The sequence below is a fragment of the Callospermophilus lateralis genome, chromosome 16 (assembly GCF_048772815.1).
Source record: "Callospermophilus lateralis isolate mCalLat2 chromosome 16, mCalLat2.hap1, whole genome shotgun sequence".
NCBI lineage: Eukaryota > Metazoa > Chordata > Mammalia > Rodentia > Sciuridae > Callospermophilus > Callospermophilus lateralis.
Window position 1 is genome coordinate 76,993,108 of NC_135320.1, and position 17,031 is coordinate 77,010,138.

The window sequence follows — 17,031 nt, forward strand, 5'->3', positions numbered from 1 at the left end:
GGCTCAGCGGTGAAGAGCCTGCCTAGCACGCGCGGAGCCCTGGGTTCCATCCCCAGCACTGGAAGAGAATCAAAGTGTGAGGCTCTGAGGAGGGAAGTGACCTGCCCCAATGCCCCTGGGAGTCAATGACCCCATCGCTCTTGACAGGAGGAGCCTGGTGAGAAGACAGAATCCGGCCACAAAGCTCTGCAACTGCCCGTGTTCTCCACTGCGCCCACCCACCTTTCCTGGGGAGGGCGAGTGGCAGGCCAGACGGGCGGCTAAGGGCTGTGCCCAGGGGAGTGGAGAGGTTCCCCAGCCCAAGTGGTGGTTGCCAGGTGCTGGCTGAGGAATTGAGGCAAAGATGAACCCAGGGCCAGGGCACCAGGAGGACCCGCTGGAGGAGGTGTGGAAGGGCAGGGTGTGATGGTCTGGATGTGAGGTGTCCCCCAAACGCTCACATGTGAGACAGCACAAGAAGATTCAGAGGAGAAAGGATTGGATTATGAGAGCCTTAACCCGATTGGTGAATTCACCCCCTGATAGAGAGGAACTGAGTGGTAACTGGAGGCATTTGGGGTGTGGCTGGAGGAGATGGGCACTGGAGCTGTGCTTTGGGGGTGTATATTTGTATCTGGCAAGTAGAGTCTCTCTGTGCTTTCTGATCACATGAGCTGCTTCCCTCCACCACACTCTTCCTCCATGATGTTCTGCCTCACCCCAAACCCCGAGGAACGGAGCCTGCTGTCTATGGACTGAGACTTCTGCAATGTGAGCCCTCAAATACACTTTTTCTCCTCTACAGTTTTTCTGGTTGGGTCTTTAAGTCACAGCAGTGAAAAAGCTGATTAAAACACGGGGACTGTACTAACGAGAGATGAGGTCAAGGGAGAGATGCAGAAAGTCACTGGAGGTGGCAGGAGGGTCCTGATGAAGGGCCCAGGGATTCTCCATGGGCCACTGGCACCTCCCTTAGACCTGGCCATCTGGGCTGGGCCTTGCCTTCTTCCACCTCCAGTGACTCCCGTCCACACTGAACAACGTGGGGAAAGGGGGGGGGGTCCCTCCATGGAGCTTGTACCTGCCCTTCTCAGTCAAATTCCAGGTACCCCGGACCTGGAATTCTTTCTGCCCCCAAAACCCAGAACTTGCTTCCAGGACATGGCGGTTCTGTTCCTGGTTCTGTTTTCTCAAACAGACCTTTTGACATGGCCAAGTAGAGCTCTGGGCTCCTGGGTGGCCAAGGAAGGGTCATGGGGCAGCGCCATTGGGATGTATATAATTTGGGAGCTCAAATATGTCTGTCAGGATGTCCCAGACAGGAAGAGAAGGGGAGACTGACCAGAGACCAGCAGTCTCTGTTCGTCCAGGATGCTAGGGTGGGCCAAGGAGGATCTCTGCTTCTATAATCAAGGAAAAAAGAAGGGTTTAGATAGATTTTTCTTTTCTTCTTCATTAGGAGATTGAGAGGTGCATAAAGTTGAAAGAGCATGGTCAGGAGCCAGACAGGGTCTAATTTTAACTTTGCCAACCTCCTGCTGTATGATGTTAGACAAGTAACTCAGCTTCTGTTGAGCCTCCATTGTGCATCTGTATAAATGGTGGTAATAATCACTGTTTTATAAGATTGATTTGAACATTAAACCACTAGGAAGAGTCTAGTATATGGCAGGAATATCATCCATGTTTGCATCTTTCCTAGCTTTTGAAATACTATATTCCCTAAATATGTTCCCAAAATTTTTCATTCTTTTTTTTTTTTATTTAATTTAGGATCAGGAAACAAAATGCACCCAACACACACCTGCCCTGTGTACAGTGGGCAGGGAGATGGAGATGGCAACGCGTGTAACACTAACAACTCCCTGCTAAGAATTCCCCTGAACCCCACACTGACAGGAATCCTCAGAACCTTCCAGGGCTGCCGCCGGGCACCTACCTTGGCACCATGAGAATGAAGCAAGCCTGAGCTCATCAGCAGCCCAACCTTGTCCTGAAAAATCAATGCAGGTTTCCCCGTGTTATGCAACAGGCGAGTTTCTGAAAAGTTGGAGGTAAATCAATTTTTTCCCCAATTTACATGTAGTGAGCATCAGATATCCGCTTAACATAGTACTGAGGCCACCTGAGACACACACACGTGTGCACTTGCATGCACACACACGCAGTCAGCTGTGATTCTGGCTTCCACAGCCACCTCTAAATGCACTTAAAAGCTTGCTGACGGCAGCTTGCAGTGGAGCCCTGTATAAAGCAAATAATCCTTGACATGGGAAGAACCCCTTCTTAATTAACACACATCATTTATGTATATATTTATTTGTCACTTCGTTAAGGACCTCCTAGGGGAGGAAAAGTGGGTCTTTGTTATGCCCATTTTGCAGGTGAGGCAACTGAGGCACGTGAAGAGCAACTGGCTTCCTTAGGTTAGTACCTGAGGAGTCTGATGGAAGCTTAGTTCAGATGTCAGCAGAGAAAGCCCCAGAACTGAAATCAAGACCATCTCAGCTTACTTGTCTTTCGGCCTCCCTGGTCTCGGGCCCTGCAAGGCCCCTGTGCATCCTCCTGGGCACCCAGGCCAGAGGCCCCAAAGTTTAAGCCTTTGCTTTGGCCAATGACTGACAGCCCCTTGCCTTCCAGGGCTGACGCCTGAACTCTGAACTCTGTGTCCTCATCTCTAGTCTCTGTCCCTGCCCAAATGCTGGCTTTCTCTCTCATCTTGGGCTCTCCCCATGGATAACTCTGCCCTTTAGTACTTCATTCACCTGGCACTTCCTGAGCTCCTCTTTTATCAAGGAACTCGGCTGGGGGCTTGAGACACATGACTGCATAAAGGGTGACCCCTGCCTTTTGGGAACTCAGCTGAATGGAAAGGGTGGTCAATGTCCTCTGCAGCCCACAGGACATTGACATCTGACTGCAGGTGTGGGAGGATCTGGGCTGTGCTTTGAAGGATGAGTAAGAGTTTCTTCATTATTATTATTTTTTTAAACTAGGGATTGAACCAGGAGTGCTTTACCTCTGAGCTACTTTCCCCCGTCCTTTTTATATTTTTATTTTGAGAGAGGGTCTCATGGAGTTGCTGAGGCTGGTCGCAAACTTGCAATCCTCCTGCTTCAGCTTCCCAGAGTAAGAGTTTCTTAGGTTAGTTGGGGAGGGGAGGAAATTCCAGGGAGAAGGATCAGCACGGTCAAAAGTGCAGACGTGGGAATTGACAGGTGTGCTTGGGGCTCTGTCCAGAGCTGGTGTGGATAGAACAGAGGCCAGTAGGTAAGAAAAGTGAGGCCAGCAAGGGAAGTGGACATGGAAGAAGGCCCTGCTTCTGTACATTGTGGCATTTGGATTTCATCTGAGAGTTCCTGCAGGCGGGCGGCCAGGGCCTGATGTGATCAAGTTCAAATTCTAGGACAGTTACTCTGACAGCTGTGTGGGGAGTGGAGTGAGGGGAGGAGGACGGGTTTTGCTTTATGCCCACTGTAGTGGTCGCATTCAGTGGGCACACAGGTGTAGAGCAGGCGCTCACTGTAGTGCCTCAGGAGTTCACTGTGGGAGCCCAGGGAAGGTCCTGAACTAAGACAATGGGCATGGAGGGGGCTGGACAAGAAAAGGGCACCAGGTTTCTACGGGTCAGGAGCCAGGTTGGAAAATGGAACCCAGACTGACGAGTTCAGTAGAAAGATGGTCATGCAGGGAATTAGTCACGAAGGTGTTAGAAGAGCAGAAACCAAGCAGAACAAAGCAAGGCAGTGGTGACTCACCGACTGGGAACAAGAAGAGGCTGCAGCCACCCTAGGGCCGGAGACAAAACCGTGTCACCTGACCCAGGAAAGGAGTCCCTGGAGGAAACCAGGATCATGAAGAGGGCGTGTCACAGGTGGGGATCCCCAGGAAGCGGATCCTGAGATGAGGACCAGCGTGTGGGAGGTTTCCAGGGATGTTCTGGAAAGGATGGGGGCAGGACCAGGCAGAGGGAGAAGCTGGGCCTCCGCAGACCTTTCTAGGACCCCTGAGGCTGGGGCCCTTCCGAGGTGACTCAGGTTGGGATAAGGACCCGATCTTATTCTCTCCCTAGAGTCACTGAGTGTGGACCCCCGATCTCCCTCACTCCAAAGGGAGCAAGGCCTTGGGCATGTGGCTCTTGCTCCCTTTGGAGTGAGGCAGTTTCCAAAATGGCTCCTGCTCGGCACTCCCAGCAACCCCAGGGGGATAAACCAGTCCTGAAAGGTGGGTGGAGGTTCCAGTGGGACATCTGAGACACACAGCAGGGGGCCTGGCCAGAGAAGGCTGTCCCTGGCACCGCCCTGGTGGGCAGCCCCAACTAGAGAGGGGGGAAGAAGTAAGCCGGCCTCTGTCTGCCTCTGGCCTGCCATATCCCTTCAGGGCTTCCCAGGGGCAAGGGCAAGCTCTCCAGGAAGCTAAAGGGCAAAAGCACGGAGCAGAGCCTGAGGGGGTGGCTCTGAGAGCAAACAGACCTGGTGGTCCCAGTGACACTTTAGGGAGAATGCCTGGCTTTGGGGGTGGGGTGGGGGCTTGGGAGGGAGGTGAGGTACTTGCTCACCTGCAAGCCACACTGGGTCGGCTACTCAGGAGCCCAGGCAGCTCGGTGGATCTCAGATTCTGGCACACAAGCCGAAAACTCAAGAAAGGTTCCCTCCTGGCCAAAGGACCAAGCCAAACCTCCCCAGCCTGGGGTTGAGGCCCTTTGCAATGTGGTCCAAAATGACCTGTGCAGGCTCAGCTCCCCACCCCCTTGGCAGCTGCCCTGGCCTGCCACTCTCCTTGAATAAGCCTGCCCTTCCCTGAATCACAGCCCAGCCTGGCCACCCACCCCCCATACCTCCCCGACTGTGGCTTTCCCAGTCCCACACATCTCCCAGGTCAAATGCTTCCTTCTGGGGGCCCACAACTCCTCTCTTCCCTACAAATGGTCATCTCTCTTTGGAGTTCTCATGAGGGCTTTAGAGATTGGCTGCTCCACCACTGGAGGACAGCTTTTTAACCACAAGTCTTCAATTTCTTCTGTGAAATGGGGCTAAGAATAATCCCATAGGGTGGTTATAAAACTGAAGTAGCATGCAAAGTCCTAAGCCCTGCATGTTCTAGGACTCAATTGATGCTATTATTACTATTTCAATCATCTGCTAGCCCCCAGAGTCTAGCGTTTAGTAGATGCTTAATTAGCATTTATTGAATGAATGGAGAATTAATATGAAAAAGCATTTATTCTTGGGATGTGACCTGGTTTAAAAAACTAAGTATTTAGCAGCAAGTGCAAGGAAGGACTTTGATAATAGTTATCTATGTTGGGCGTCCAGGGACTCCAAACTGACCTGGTTTTCTCAAGAAAGATTCTTAGTTGTTTTTATGGATCTTCGCACAAGGTCTGACACAGGTTTCAAGCTCACCCAAATCAGTTGCTAGAGAGCATGCATGCGACCTGGCCTAGTTTCCCGGGTGCAAGCAGTATCCCTGGCTGTGGTTAGAATGATTTCCACCCCCTAACCACCTACTCAGATACCCCGGCTGCTGCACTGGGGCCCTAGACCTTGAGGCGTGTGTGCAGTAGGCAGAGGGGGCAGGAATGCGGCGGCCACGTGGGCCCCTTCCGCTCGCTCCCACATCCTTTGTTTCCCACCGGCCCCGGCTCAGGAAGCTTTTTCTGCGAGTCACCGCGAAGGGGCGGCCAGGGAGCCAGGAGAAGCTATTTCCGTGCAATCCGGGCGGGTGGAGCGCGCGGGAGGGGCGTGGAGGTGGAAGCAGCGCAGAAGGCCCAGTGTTTGCTTTTATTTCATCCAACAGAAGGTTCTATTTGTGGAAGCGAACAGACGCTGGGGATTAGAGATGGGAGGGGGCAGGAAAAGGAAAAAAAAAAAAAAGCCACATCCACTACCACGCACAGGTCTTCCCCGGAACTACCGCGTGGGGGTGAATGACTGATTCTGGAACTCATCACCTTCTCTCTCCTCACTTCCTCCGGCTGCAGCCGGGCCTCGACGGCACCCACGACTCCAACAGGAGCGCCCCAGGCGTAGAGTGTGTGGGGATCTCCTGGGCGAAAAGAGTAACTGCAGGATTGCGGCCAGCGACGGGTGCTGAGACCCGAGTGCGCGCGCCCGTAGCCCATTGTGTTGCTGTGAATGAGGCGCGCGCACCAATCAGCTGTCGCTTCGCCTTCCGCAGCCCCGCCCCTTCCACCCGCTTCCCCGGGACCCTGACGTCACGGGAACTTTTCCTCCGCCCCCTCCCTTCGGCTTCCAGCGCGGAGCCCGGGCCTGCGGGAGGGCGCGCGACCGCCTCCTGCCCAGCCCAGCCCTGGAGGCCAGTGCGCGCGCCCAAGACGGCCCGGGACGCACCACCTGCGCCTGAGAGCGCGCTGCCGCGAGCATCCCCAGCCCTCGGGCCACCCCATCCCCCCAACCTCCAACTCCACCGCCCCTCCCCCAAGTCTCCTCCCTCCGCTCCGGTGACTGCTAGCCGGGCGGCTGAGCCGGAGTCGTCGCAGCCACCTCATTGCACAACCCGGCTTCCCAACTGTTTACACAGCCCGGCCTGTGAGTGTGTGTGTATACAGCGTGAGTCACCGGGAGGCGGAGGAGGTGGAGGAAAAGGAGAAGGAGGAGTGCACTGGCCGGGATCAGTGCGGCGCACACACTCACTCACACTCAGTCACTCTCTCCGAGCGCGTCTCGCTCTCTCACACACAAGCCCGGAGCCCAGGAGCGCGCAGGATCCCGGGCGCCACGGAAAAGTTGCTCCGGCTTTTGCTTGAGACTAATTGCTTTGGAAAGTGCATTTGCTCCGTGGCTCCGCCGAGCCTGCGGGATCCTATCCTCACGGCTAAGAACCTCGGGAACGCAGGCCGCCTCCACCTCTGTCTTCGGGACGGTCGGCAGCCTCGGCAACAATAGCGGCGGCCGCTCCTCGCGAGGCGCCTCGAACCGGTGCCATCGGAGGTCCGGAGACCCGAGCCGGCCTTCGACCCCCACATTCGCGGCCAGCGTGGTCTCCGCGTGCAACGCGAGCGCGTAGAAGGAGCTCTCGCTTTGCCCCTCGTGGGGGCCGAACCAAGCCGGATCTGCAAACTCCATCCCGCGGGCTGGAAGGAGTCGCAGCGCCGTCGTCAAGCCCGCAGCACCTTCCTGCGCGGAGCCGGGGACGTACGAAGCCGGGGCCGCCCCGGCCGCGGACGCGATGAGGGTTGGCCCCGTGCGCTCTGCCATGAACGGCGCCTCGCAGCCCCGCGGTCCGGCCCTGCTCCTCCCGGCCACTCGGGGCAACCCAGCCAAACGCCTGCTGGACTCCGACGACGCGGCGGCGGTGGCTGCCAAGTGCCCGCGCCTCTCCGAGTGCTCCAGTCCCCCGGACTACCTCAGCCCCCCCGGCTCGCCCTGCAGCCCACAGCCCCCTCCTACCGCTCCAGGGGCCGGCGGCGGCTCCGGGAGCGCACCGGGGCCCAGCCGCATAGCCGACTACCTGCTGCTGCCCCTAGCCGAGCGCGAGCATGTGTCCCGGGCGCTATGCATCCACACCGGCCGCGAGCTGCGCTGCAAGGTAGGCGTCCCGGGACCGACCCGGCGGGGATCCGGGGCGCGGGGCGGGGTGGTGGGCAAAGGTGCTTGGGGTCTGGTTCTCCGCGCCCAAAGTAGAGTTTGGGGCAGGGCGGATAAGTGGGTTGAGTTCCATAAGGTCGCTCTTTTGGAAATCGAAGGGTTTCCTGTGGAGTGGTATAATGGGGGCTCGGCGGTCAAGAGGAAGTGCCGGGTTCAATTGCTTTCTCTCCGGAGTCCTTTCCTTGGCGCCCAGTTGGGCTAGCGCGTGGCGTTCCATATAAGTTGTGGAATTGAAATGGATTCCAGGGCCATGCCATTGCCCTTCTCTCATTCCCCTCGTTTCGCCCCCCCCCCCCGCACCCCGCCCGTCCTGGAAAGACGCCCTGTTGTGGGTGCCTCCTCGGAGCTCGGAGCAGCTGGAAGCTCTCTTGCCGGAGGTGCACGGCACCCTGGCTCAGCTGTAGGTGTAAGATCGTGTCGGGCTTCTACCCAGGGGATTCCGACTTGAACCCGCGCTGGAACTAGGACTCTGCCCTCTCAGGGGAGCCGTGGAGCCGTCTGTGGGGGGTCTTCCAGCTAATGGGGGCGGGGAATTGGGCCAGAGTAGAAATGCTGGAAAGCCCACCCTGACTAGGAACCCTCGCTTCCATTCACTGTATTTTCTGGCCAACGATTTCCTTTTGGAATAAGGGATCCTGTCCGGGAGGAGGAGGTACGTCTGCTACAAGCAGGATCCACCCGGCCTTTCTGCAACGCGTAGACGCGGACGGTTCTCACATCGGACACCCCCAGAACCTTCCGGGCTGCTCTTTTATACCCCCAGTTAAAGTTGCTTCTGGGTTTCCCTCAACTCACCTGACGCCCCCCTCCCCGTTCCAGCCCCCAGGGCTTGCTGCTGCCACCTACCGTCCACCCGCATGAAATTTCAAGTGCATGAGCAAGCCAAGTTAAAGGGGGAAATCTTTTCTGGGGGACTGGGGGCTGAGCTGTTTTGGGAGGTGTGTGTGTGTGTGTTGGGGTGGGGGTTAAGGTGGGTGGGGCAGGAGGAAAGGGCAGCAGAGGGATTTTTCCAGTTGGTGCCAGAGCAGCCACCTCAGAGGTGGGGTGGGTCTGGTCATTGTGCAACCCCTTCCAGTTCCTCCGAGCAGATAATAGCTGAATCCAGATGGTGACAGCCCGTGTGTCACCATTTCCAGTTGAGTCTAGGATATGAGTAACTGGACTGAACAAAAGGCCCTTAAAGGGACCAGCCGGTTTCTTAGAGGGATGCTGCCCTCTCTGGGGGTGGGGCTGGTGTGTGGGAGGGGAGAAACAAAAAAAAAAAAAAAAAGAAAAGAAAAAAGAAAAAAGACAATTCCAGTGCCCCCCCCTCCGGTGAGAATGTAACTCAAGGCTACTTGCACCTGAGTCACAGCTGTAGGCAGGTTGCTCAAGGTTGCGATGTCACAGTCTCTCCTTCCCAGTCATCTGTTCCTCTGACTAATGACAGCTCTGCATGTTCTGCGGCCCCTGCTTCCCCTTGGAGGCTACGGGAGTCACCATCCTCCCGTGCCCTCTCTGTGCTGAACCCTTTGGGGCTGGCAGGAGAAACACGCATGTCTGGGGATTGCTTTCCAGCCCCTGAGGAGCCTGGGGCATCCACAGTATTATCTACATTTATGGAAGCACAGAAGAGGGTTTGGGGGCTTAGCTCTCATGGAAGATGAGAGCATGTATGGAAGATGGTCTTTCAGATTATCCGCATGAAGGGGTGTGACTGTACCTTTGGCTGTTTGCTGGAGCAGAGCCCTGGGTGTGACTGGTTTTAAGGGTGTTAGGGGAAGCTGGGGCTGCATACGATGATGTGGCTGAGATAAGGGGATGTATGAATGGAGCTCACTGTTATCCAAAGCCTAGAGTTGGAGAACTTTAGCCCAGCTCCCTAAGGGGTTGGGGAGACAGTCCCTGCTTTTCTAGCTTCCCTAAATGGGCCACCTTCTCTCTGCAGGTGTTTCCCATTAAACACTACCAGGACAAAATCAGGCCTTACATCCAGCTGCCATCGCACAGAAACATCACTGGCATCGTGGAAGTGATCCTTGGGGAAACCAAGGCCTACGTGTTCTTCGAGAGAGACTTTGGGGACATGCACTCCTATGTGCGAAGCCGGAAGAGGCTGCGGGAAGAGGAGGCTGCCCGGCTCTTCAAGCAGATTGTGTCCGCCGTTGCCCACTGCCACCAGTCGGCTATTGTGCTGGGGGACCTGAAGCTTAGGAAGTTCGTCTTCTCCACGGGGGAGAGGTGAGCGGCCGCCACAGCTCCTCCTGTGGCCTTTTGGAACCAAAATGAAGGTACAGGTTGTGCCGTTAGGTGCAGTGTGTTGGTGCCAAACAAACCCAAGGGCTCATTGTTCCGAGATTAAGCATTTCTAAGTCCTGCTCCTGAAAAGTCACCACCAAGGTTGGTTGATTCTGCACTCTATTGGATGGAGCCTGGGGACACTTGGTACTCTTGTGGATGTCACATGCTGACAGGTTGCCCTCCCCACTTCTACCCACAGGATCAGGCTTATTCCCCATTATTGTCGAACAGGGCAGCCTCCTGGGGTTCAGATAGTCACTTGCCCCTTTAGAGTACTCCTAGAAGAAGCTGTCAAATCTTTGCTTACACTACATGGTTTTGTCATGCCTAGGAGGTATGATAAGCTAGGTAGACTCATACTTAAGGTTTTAGCTCTCCTTCTTGACATGCATTTCTGTTCCATCTCTGGCTGGGTCCTCCGTGCTTTCTTTACATTCTCTAGTGACCTTTTAGACATCTAGTTGACTGCATCTTGAGAAAATAGCCACATTGAATGATAAATGGAAGTTGGCTAGAATTGATTGCTAAATATAGATAATGGCTGACCTCATGCAGAACAAGATGAGCTTGATAAAGACAATAATGAGGCACTAAGATTTGAAGTGGAGGTTTCGGATAGGAGACTTCAGAAAAGCTGCATGAGATAAACCATACCTGATTTTAAGCGGTGGACCACATCTCTTTTTGGAAAGAGAGCAATAATCCTGTAGAATTGTAGAGGTGGGAGTGAGTTATTTTGTTATTTCTATTCACACAGGGCTTACCCCAACAGTACATTTTTACCTTTAACTCCAGAGCACACCCAAAAAAATACAGGGTTGAATTGCCATAAAGTATGACTTTGTATCTGACCTTGCAAAAATTATTGAAACATACTGATTAGCAAAGAAAAGCAAATTGTTTGCAATGAAGTGTCCAATTCCTGGAACATGGTTCTTTGACACGGTGATGCATTTTTCTGCAACATGCCTTACAAACCTTCTTACTAGCTTTTGAAATCTGCATTGCACAGACCAATGTCACGGGCACAGAGTTTGGAAACCCGAGGGTTAAGCAATGGCAGGCTGACGCTATTCGTGTAACCAGCACAGGTGCAGGGTTTTAGTACTACAGCAGCCAATCAGGGGCAGACAGTGTGGGTTGAGTCATATTTTCCGTTTACAGAACCAATGGGTATTTTACATAACGACAGGGAGGTCATGCTGAGGACAAACTGAAGTTAGCACATGTATACTACACTCCAGGGAACAGGAAGGCAGGAAGGGGGAAAAAAAACACTACCAGACCTTTAAGAGGAAAAGGAATTGACCCATCAGCCAGTACCAAATGTTTGCATTTAACTTCACAATGAGTGACTTACTGAAACAGGGTTATTTCAGAGAAGCAGAGAAAGGCAAGCCACCACCGGATATTAGAGGTTCCCCCATGTGGCTTTGGGCTTTGGGGGATGCAGGAGACTTGGGTGGCTGATTTCAAGTAAGGAGCCACCAGAAGTTTCTTAAGGGAGTCTTTGACTTTTTTGGACTGTAGTTGTTACTTTGACAGAGACCCCCACGTAGAATAAATGGCTTGTACACGGACGTGCCATGCTAGGGCACATGTGTCTAGCATCCCGCACATCCCCCAGCCACATTTGTTCACGTAACCTCTATGTCCAGGCTAAGTGTTCTTTGCAATGAAACATCCAGTAAATGCAATTAACATACCTTAGAGCTTTTCCACTGTGGTTATCACAGCTAGGACCCAGGTGGACAGAGTTTCCTCTGTGTGTATGTTCAGTGTGGGCTGCGGCACTGACAGATGGCGCATAATGAGTGACGTTTGGGCAGAGTGAGTGTCTCAGCGATCGATGTCATGTTAGAGGGAAGACGGGCTTGTAGGATGCTCAGCCCCCTCTCTGAGGAAGTAGGTTATACTGCTCTCCCCAGATGGCTTTTGTAGAAAATGTCAGCATTCCCCTGAGATGAGCTCCTGCTTCTGCAATGTGAACTTTGTCAGTTGTGTAAGCCCTATTAGGATATCTCTCACAAGCTCTAGCATCATGAATACTATTTGGGACTTTGCATCATACCCTCCACCCCAGGCGCGCTCTCCATACTTTGCAAACATGTATTGCAGTTTGTATTGGTTTGTGAAATCCAAGTCCTGGGTACTTGCAGGGAACTGCTTACTGGATGAAGGGGTAAATGGCATTCCTGGGCACTATTCCTGGGAAGGCCTTGGGTTTCATGGCAGCTGGTCTGGAAATAACAGCTTGGTTTCTCTCCGCCGCAGAACCCAGCTCAGACTGGAAAGCCTGGAAGATACGCACATCATCAAGGGCGAAGATGATGCTTTGTCAGACAAGCATGGCTGCCCCGCTTACGTGAGCCCCGAGATCCTCAACACCACCGGGACCTACTCTGGAAAGGCGGCGGATGTTTGGAGCCTGGGGGTGATGCTCTACACCCTTTTGGTCGGACGATACCCCTTCCATGACTCGGACCCTAGTGCTCTCTTCTCCAAAATCCGACGCGGACAGTTCTGCATTCCCGACCACATTTCCCCCAAAGCCAGGTGCCTCATTCGCAGCCTCCTGAGACGGGAGCCTTCCGAGAGACTCACTGCTCCTGAAATCTTACTCCATCCCTGGTTTGAGTCTGCCCTGGAGCCTGGGTACGTTGACTCGGAAATAGGAACTTCAGACCAGATTGTTCCAGAGTACGAGGAGGACAGTGACATGAGTTCCTTCTTCTGCTAATCCCAAAAACCTCAGAAACCTCATAATTCTCACTCATGGCATTTCCATTTCTAAAGATGGACGGGCCCTCTGGCATGGTGCCAGCCAGAAGTCCGGACGGCACCAAGGTTGTCTCCGCAGAACTCACCGTGGAACCCTCTCTCACGGTTGGGGAGGAGTGACTTGATTTGAGCAGCACGTACCCTCTGACTTTAACTGCAAAGTCGTTCCCTTCTTTACCAACTACCCTCAGCTCTCTCTTTGTCAGATCTGGGGGGTTCTGTGTCTTTCAAAGGTGGCAAAGAGGGTAGCGTGGACATCCCACGCTGTGTGGTCAAGTGTCATGAACTTGGACATTCACATGGGAAAGGCAGGAAGTCACCCAGTGGCATTTTGGGCAATAACCGTGTTTTAATGGGGTGGCAGATCACTTGGGTCAATAAGACTGCCATCTTAGAAAAAAACTCCTTCGTAGCTGGACTTGTCGCTGCAGTTTCTCCCATCAGAAAACTTGCTCTTGCTCTTGGTTTGTTGCGACATCTGTCTTTGCCTCATGGTCACACTTACCAATGACTCTGCTCTGTTGTCTGAGCAGACTGAGGAGCTCAGGAGCCTGCCTGAACCCTGACCCGACTCTACTCCTACCCTGCCCCCACCTCACATGCAATAATGCCTTGTCCTTGACCTTGAAACTTGCCCCCTGCAGCTATGAAAGTACTTGCCAGCTAATCGTTGAAAAGTGCAAAAATGCGGAACTCTTGGCTATTTCAGAACTCTGAGCTCCAATAGAGACTGCCATTAAAAACAACAACAACAACAACAAAAAAAACCAATTTGATCACTTGGAAACCTTTGGCATTTTCAGTTTCCTTCTAGTGTGCTGGGGCTTAGCCTTTAATTTTCCCCCACAAGATCATCTCAGGGTGGAACATTTTGTCCAGGAAGAGAAAGGAGACTCCCCACCCTGCTCTCCCAGGAGCAAAGGGTAAACCTCTTTGTGCTTTAAAGAAAGTGAATTTTGGACAGCATTAGGATTCCCAGACTAAGTTCCAGAATGATACTGTGCCCCGCCCTGTGTGGGCATCCTGGGTGCACTTGGGGTTTTGCATGGTGGGTTGTTGGTACAAGTGGTGTGGTCGGTCTCTGACTACACCTCTGTGTAGCCGGCTGCTGGGGTGGAATAGTGAGCCCCAAGTATTTCAAGTTGGAAGGACTTTGAAAATCCTCCGATCCAACTTCTCCTCGCTGCCACCTCCCACTGCAGAAATCCTCACCTTCAGCTTCTTTCCCAGGTGAGAATCCAACCTCTGTTTGAATGCTTCCAGAGACAGAAACTCACTCCCTACAAAAGGTAGAGCTTCACGGAGAGACTTCAACTTGCATTAAAAAACAAGGACAGATGAAGAGTCAGTCGCTGTCTCAGACGGTGCCGAAATCAGGTGGATAAACGGGTAAACAAATATACTGTATTTGAAGAAATGGCACAAACCAGGCAGGCATCTTCAAGGGCTACGCCTACGCGAACTACTAACCTGCATTGTAAGAATGCTGTGTATACCTCATGTACTGTGTACTCTGTACATATATTTTACCTTTTATACCTATGTCCGATTTTTGTCTTCGATTGAGGCATGTCGTGATGTGTGTGTCTGCGTGTCTAGAACCACGTGAAATGTGAATGGTTGTTGGCGAGGTGGCCTTGACAGAGCCGTGGGGCTCCGAGAGGAGGGAGGACGGCATCTGTCACACTCGTGTGCTCGTGGTTGTGCGACTGTTGTATCTTGTGATACGTTACCCGGCTGGCAGGGACTTCAGCCGGGACAGCTAGAAACACTAGATCCTTCCTGTATATGTGTAGATATGTGAACGGTGAAACGGCCGTGGCTGACTTGTAGAGAAATTTTAATAAATCTGGTTTCGTAAAAAAGGTGTGGTGGATTTCCTGCTAGTGCCCTCTGCCTGTGCCTCTTGCAGTCCCGGGAATGCCAAGCTCTCGCATTTCAGGGCTCAGAGCTGCTGGAGGGAGACTAGACAGATAATGACCACTGAGGATGACCTTTGATAGGCTGGACCCTTCATTTTTCACTCCAGTGGCTAGGTTCACTCAGGTGGCTGGCGCTCTGTGGTGACCCGGTGGGTGGGTGCTTGGAGAAGCGTTTCAGGGAGAATGCTTGAGGGCGCCTTGGTTTATAAGATTCCCTTGGGCTTTTTTGGACCAGGGGGCCTTAGAGAATTTGACTCAGGCTACGAACACTCCAGAACCATATTACATGTCCCCAGCAGAATTTGTTCGGCTTTGTGGAAGTTCACTTAGAGGCCAGAAGGCCTGGGACTGGGGGGGGCTCCTGCTGAGAACCACCCCTACTTTAGAACTAAATAAGATGGGTAATAGAGACATTTCATTTTTCCCCTTTCCTATAAATGTAAAAGGGAAATGAAAACAAGGAAAATTTGTCACAAAAGTTGGGAATGTAAAAGGAAAATGAAAACAAGGAAATTTTGTCACAAAAGTTGGGAAAGAGGTTTTTTTTTTTTTTTTTTTTTTTTTTAGGGCTATAGCTTCATTTCACTTGTATTTCAGAATGTCCTCTAAACAAAGTAAAGTAGCATCCCGAGCGATTCTGAAAAACACTTTATAGACTGTAGGGCTGGGGTATATACAGCTCAGTGTTCGAGTACTTGCCTAGCATGCACGAGGCCCTGGGTTCTGTCCCCAGCATGGCAAAAACAAACAAAAAATACATTGTAAAGTGTAGCACCTCTTAAGAAGAGTGTGTGTACAAGGGTGTAGTTCAGTGAATTTTCACAAACTGAACACACCTGTGTAACCAGCACTCGGCTAGAGGCCCCTCCTGCCCCTCTGTCCCTGCTGGCACCCGCTGCAAGGGCGACCACCATGGGACAGGATCTCAACTCTCAGGGTTAGAACTCATCTGGACCAACTCCCCAGCTCTGGACTTGTGTGCCGAGCCATGCAGAGGCCTCAAGTGACACAACCGCCCTTTGCCAGGACTCGGCTGAGATCACCAAGGATAGCAGACCGGTGACACCGAAGTTAATACAAATCAGGCCGCGTGACCTGGGGAGCTTACATTGGAAAAGCACATCAGAAGCTGCGTGGGAAAGGGCCACACGCCTGGGTAGCTAAGAAACTCGGAAGCTGGTGGCTAGTCTAGGGCCTGCTCAAGACGGAAAACCCAAAGTTCCCTGAGCGAGCTCAGAACACACATCGCAGCCTACCTGCTCCAGTGAACCCAGACAGAGGCTCAGCGAGGCTCAGCGTAACTCCCTGGGCACGCAATGCAATGCGAATACTTTGGACTTCCCTGGAGCTTTTAATCTAAGGATTTCAAAACACTTTGCAAGCAATTAAGGTTACAACACCCCTTTGTACTGTTGTTACATGCACCAAGGGAAGAGAAATATGGGTCGGGATTGGCTGGATTGACACACGGTGCCACAAATCCATAAATTTAATCTCTTCTAAGGGTGGAACAAATCTGGGGCAATCGCAAGCAGTTGGATTATGGAAGGTTGGAGTGAACGTGCTGATCACTTCTCAGAAGTCTTGCGTTTTGAGTAAATCCTTCAAGCGACATCTCCATCTCATACTTTCTAGAAGTTTTAGTCTTTCCTATCACTTAATTCACATCATATTTTCCAGAAGTTTCTCTTTCTCTCCACCTTTGTATACACAGCCGTTGAATGAATTAGGAAAGTCAAATATTCTCCTTACTTTATAGTTGGAAAAACTAAGGCTCAAATGCCTTTCAGTAGTCACTCAGGAGCGAGCATCTCCGAGCCAGCACAGGAACTTGGGTCCTGGGAGCCCAAGGTTCTCACAGAGCGCTGAGACAGTCTTCTGGTAGGAATGGCAATGAAAGAATGTTTTAAGACAAATGCAAATGCTGATTATTAGCTCCATTCATGTCTTCAAATAACTCAGTATAGCCTAGTGTGGCAGTACAGCCTCTAATCCCATCCACTTGGGAGGCTGAGGTAGGAGGATCGAAACTGTGAGGCCAGCCTGGGCAATTTAGTGAGAATTAATCTTTCTTTTTGTACTAGGGATCGATCCCAGGGGCTCTTTACCACTGAGCTATGTCTCCAGTCGTTTTTGTTTTTTATTTTGGAACAGAATCTTTCTAAATTGCTGAGATCGACTTAAAATTTGTAATATTCCTGCTTAAGCCTCCTGATTACACATACGTGCGAAGGTACCCTGTGCAAGATCCAGTTTTAAAATAGGGAGGGTGGGAGGAGGGAAGGGTGGAGGAGGGGAGGGTGGAGGAGGGGAGGGTGGAGGGTGGAGGGTGGAGGGGTGGAGGGGAGAGGAGGGAGGGGGATGGGGGAGGGGGAGAGGAGGGGCAATGGTCCAAACTTGTCTGGAGATCACCACCAAAGGGCTGGAGATGGAGCTCAGTGGTAGAGCACTCACCCAGC

General features: G+C 52.5%; 1 protein-coding gene across 1 annotated transcript; it reads left to right on the plus strand.

Moving 5' to 3' along the window:
• The first annotated feature begins 6,451 nt into the window (after positions 1-6,451).
• On the plus strand, positions 6,452-14,497 carry Trib1 (tribbles pseudokinase 1). The gene is made up of 3 exons (XM_076835943.2): positions 6,452-7,530; positions 9,517-9,809; positions 12,144-14,497. Exons 1-3 carry the CDS (start codon positions 7,171-7,173, stop codon positions 12,607-12,609), a joined length of 1,119 nt encoding a protein of 372 aa, XP_076692058.1. The 5' UTR covers positions 6,452-7,170; the 3' UTR covers positions 12,610-14,497.
• Positions 14,498-17,031: the final 2,534 nt, after the last annotated feature.

Excerpts from the sequence above, each read along its gene's own strand:
- Trib1 (XM_076835943.2), top strand. The coding sequence starts at position 7,171 with ATGAGGGTTGGCCCCGTGCGCTCTGCCATGAACGGCGCCTCGCAGCCC. Across the intron at positions 7,531-9,516 it reads GCCGCGAGCTGCGCTGCAAG|GTGTTTCCCATTAAACACTA; the intron begins GTAGGCGTCCCG and ends TTCTCTCTGCAG. Across the intron at positions 9,810-12,143 it reads GTCTTCTCCACGGGGGAGAG|AACCCAGCTCAGACTGGAAA; the intron begins GTGAGCGGCCGC and ends TCTCCGCCGCAG.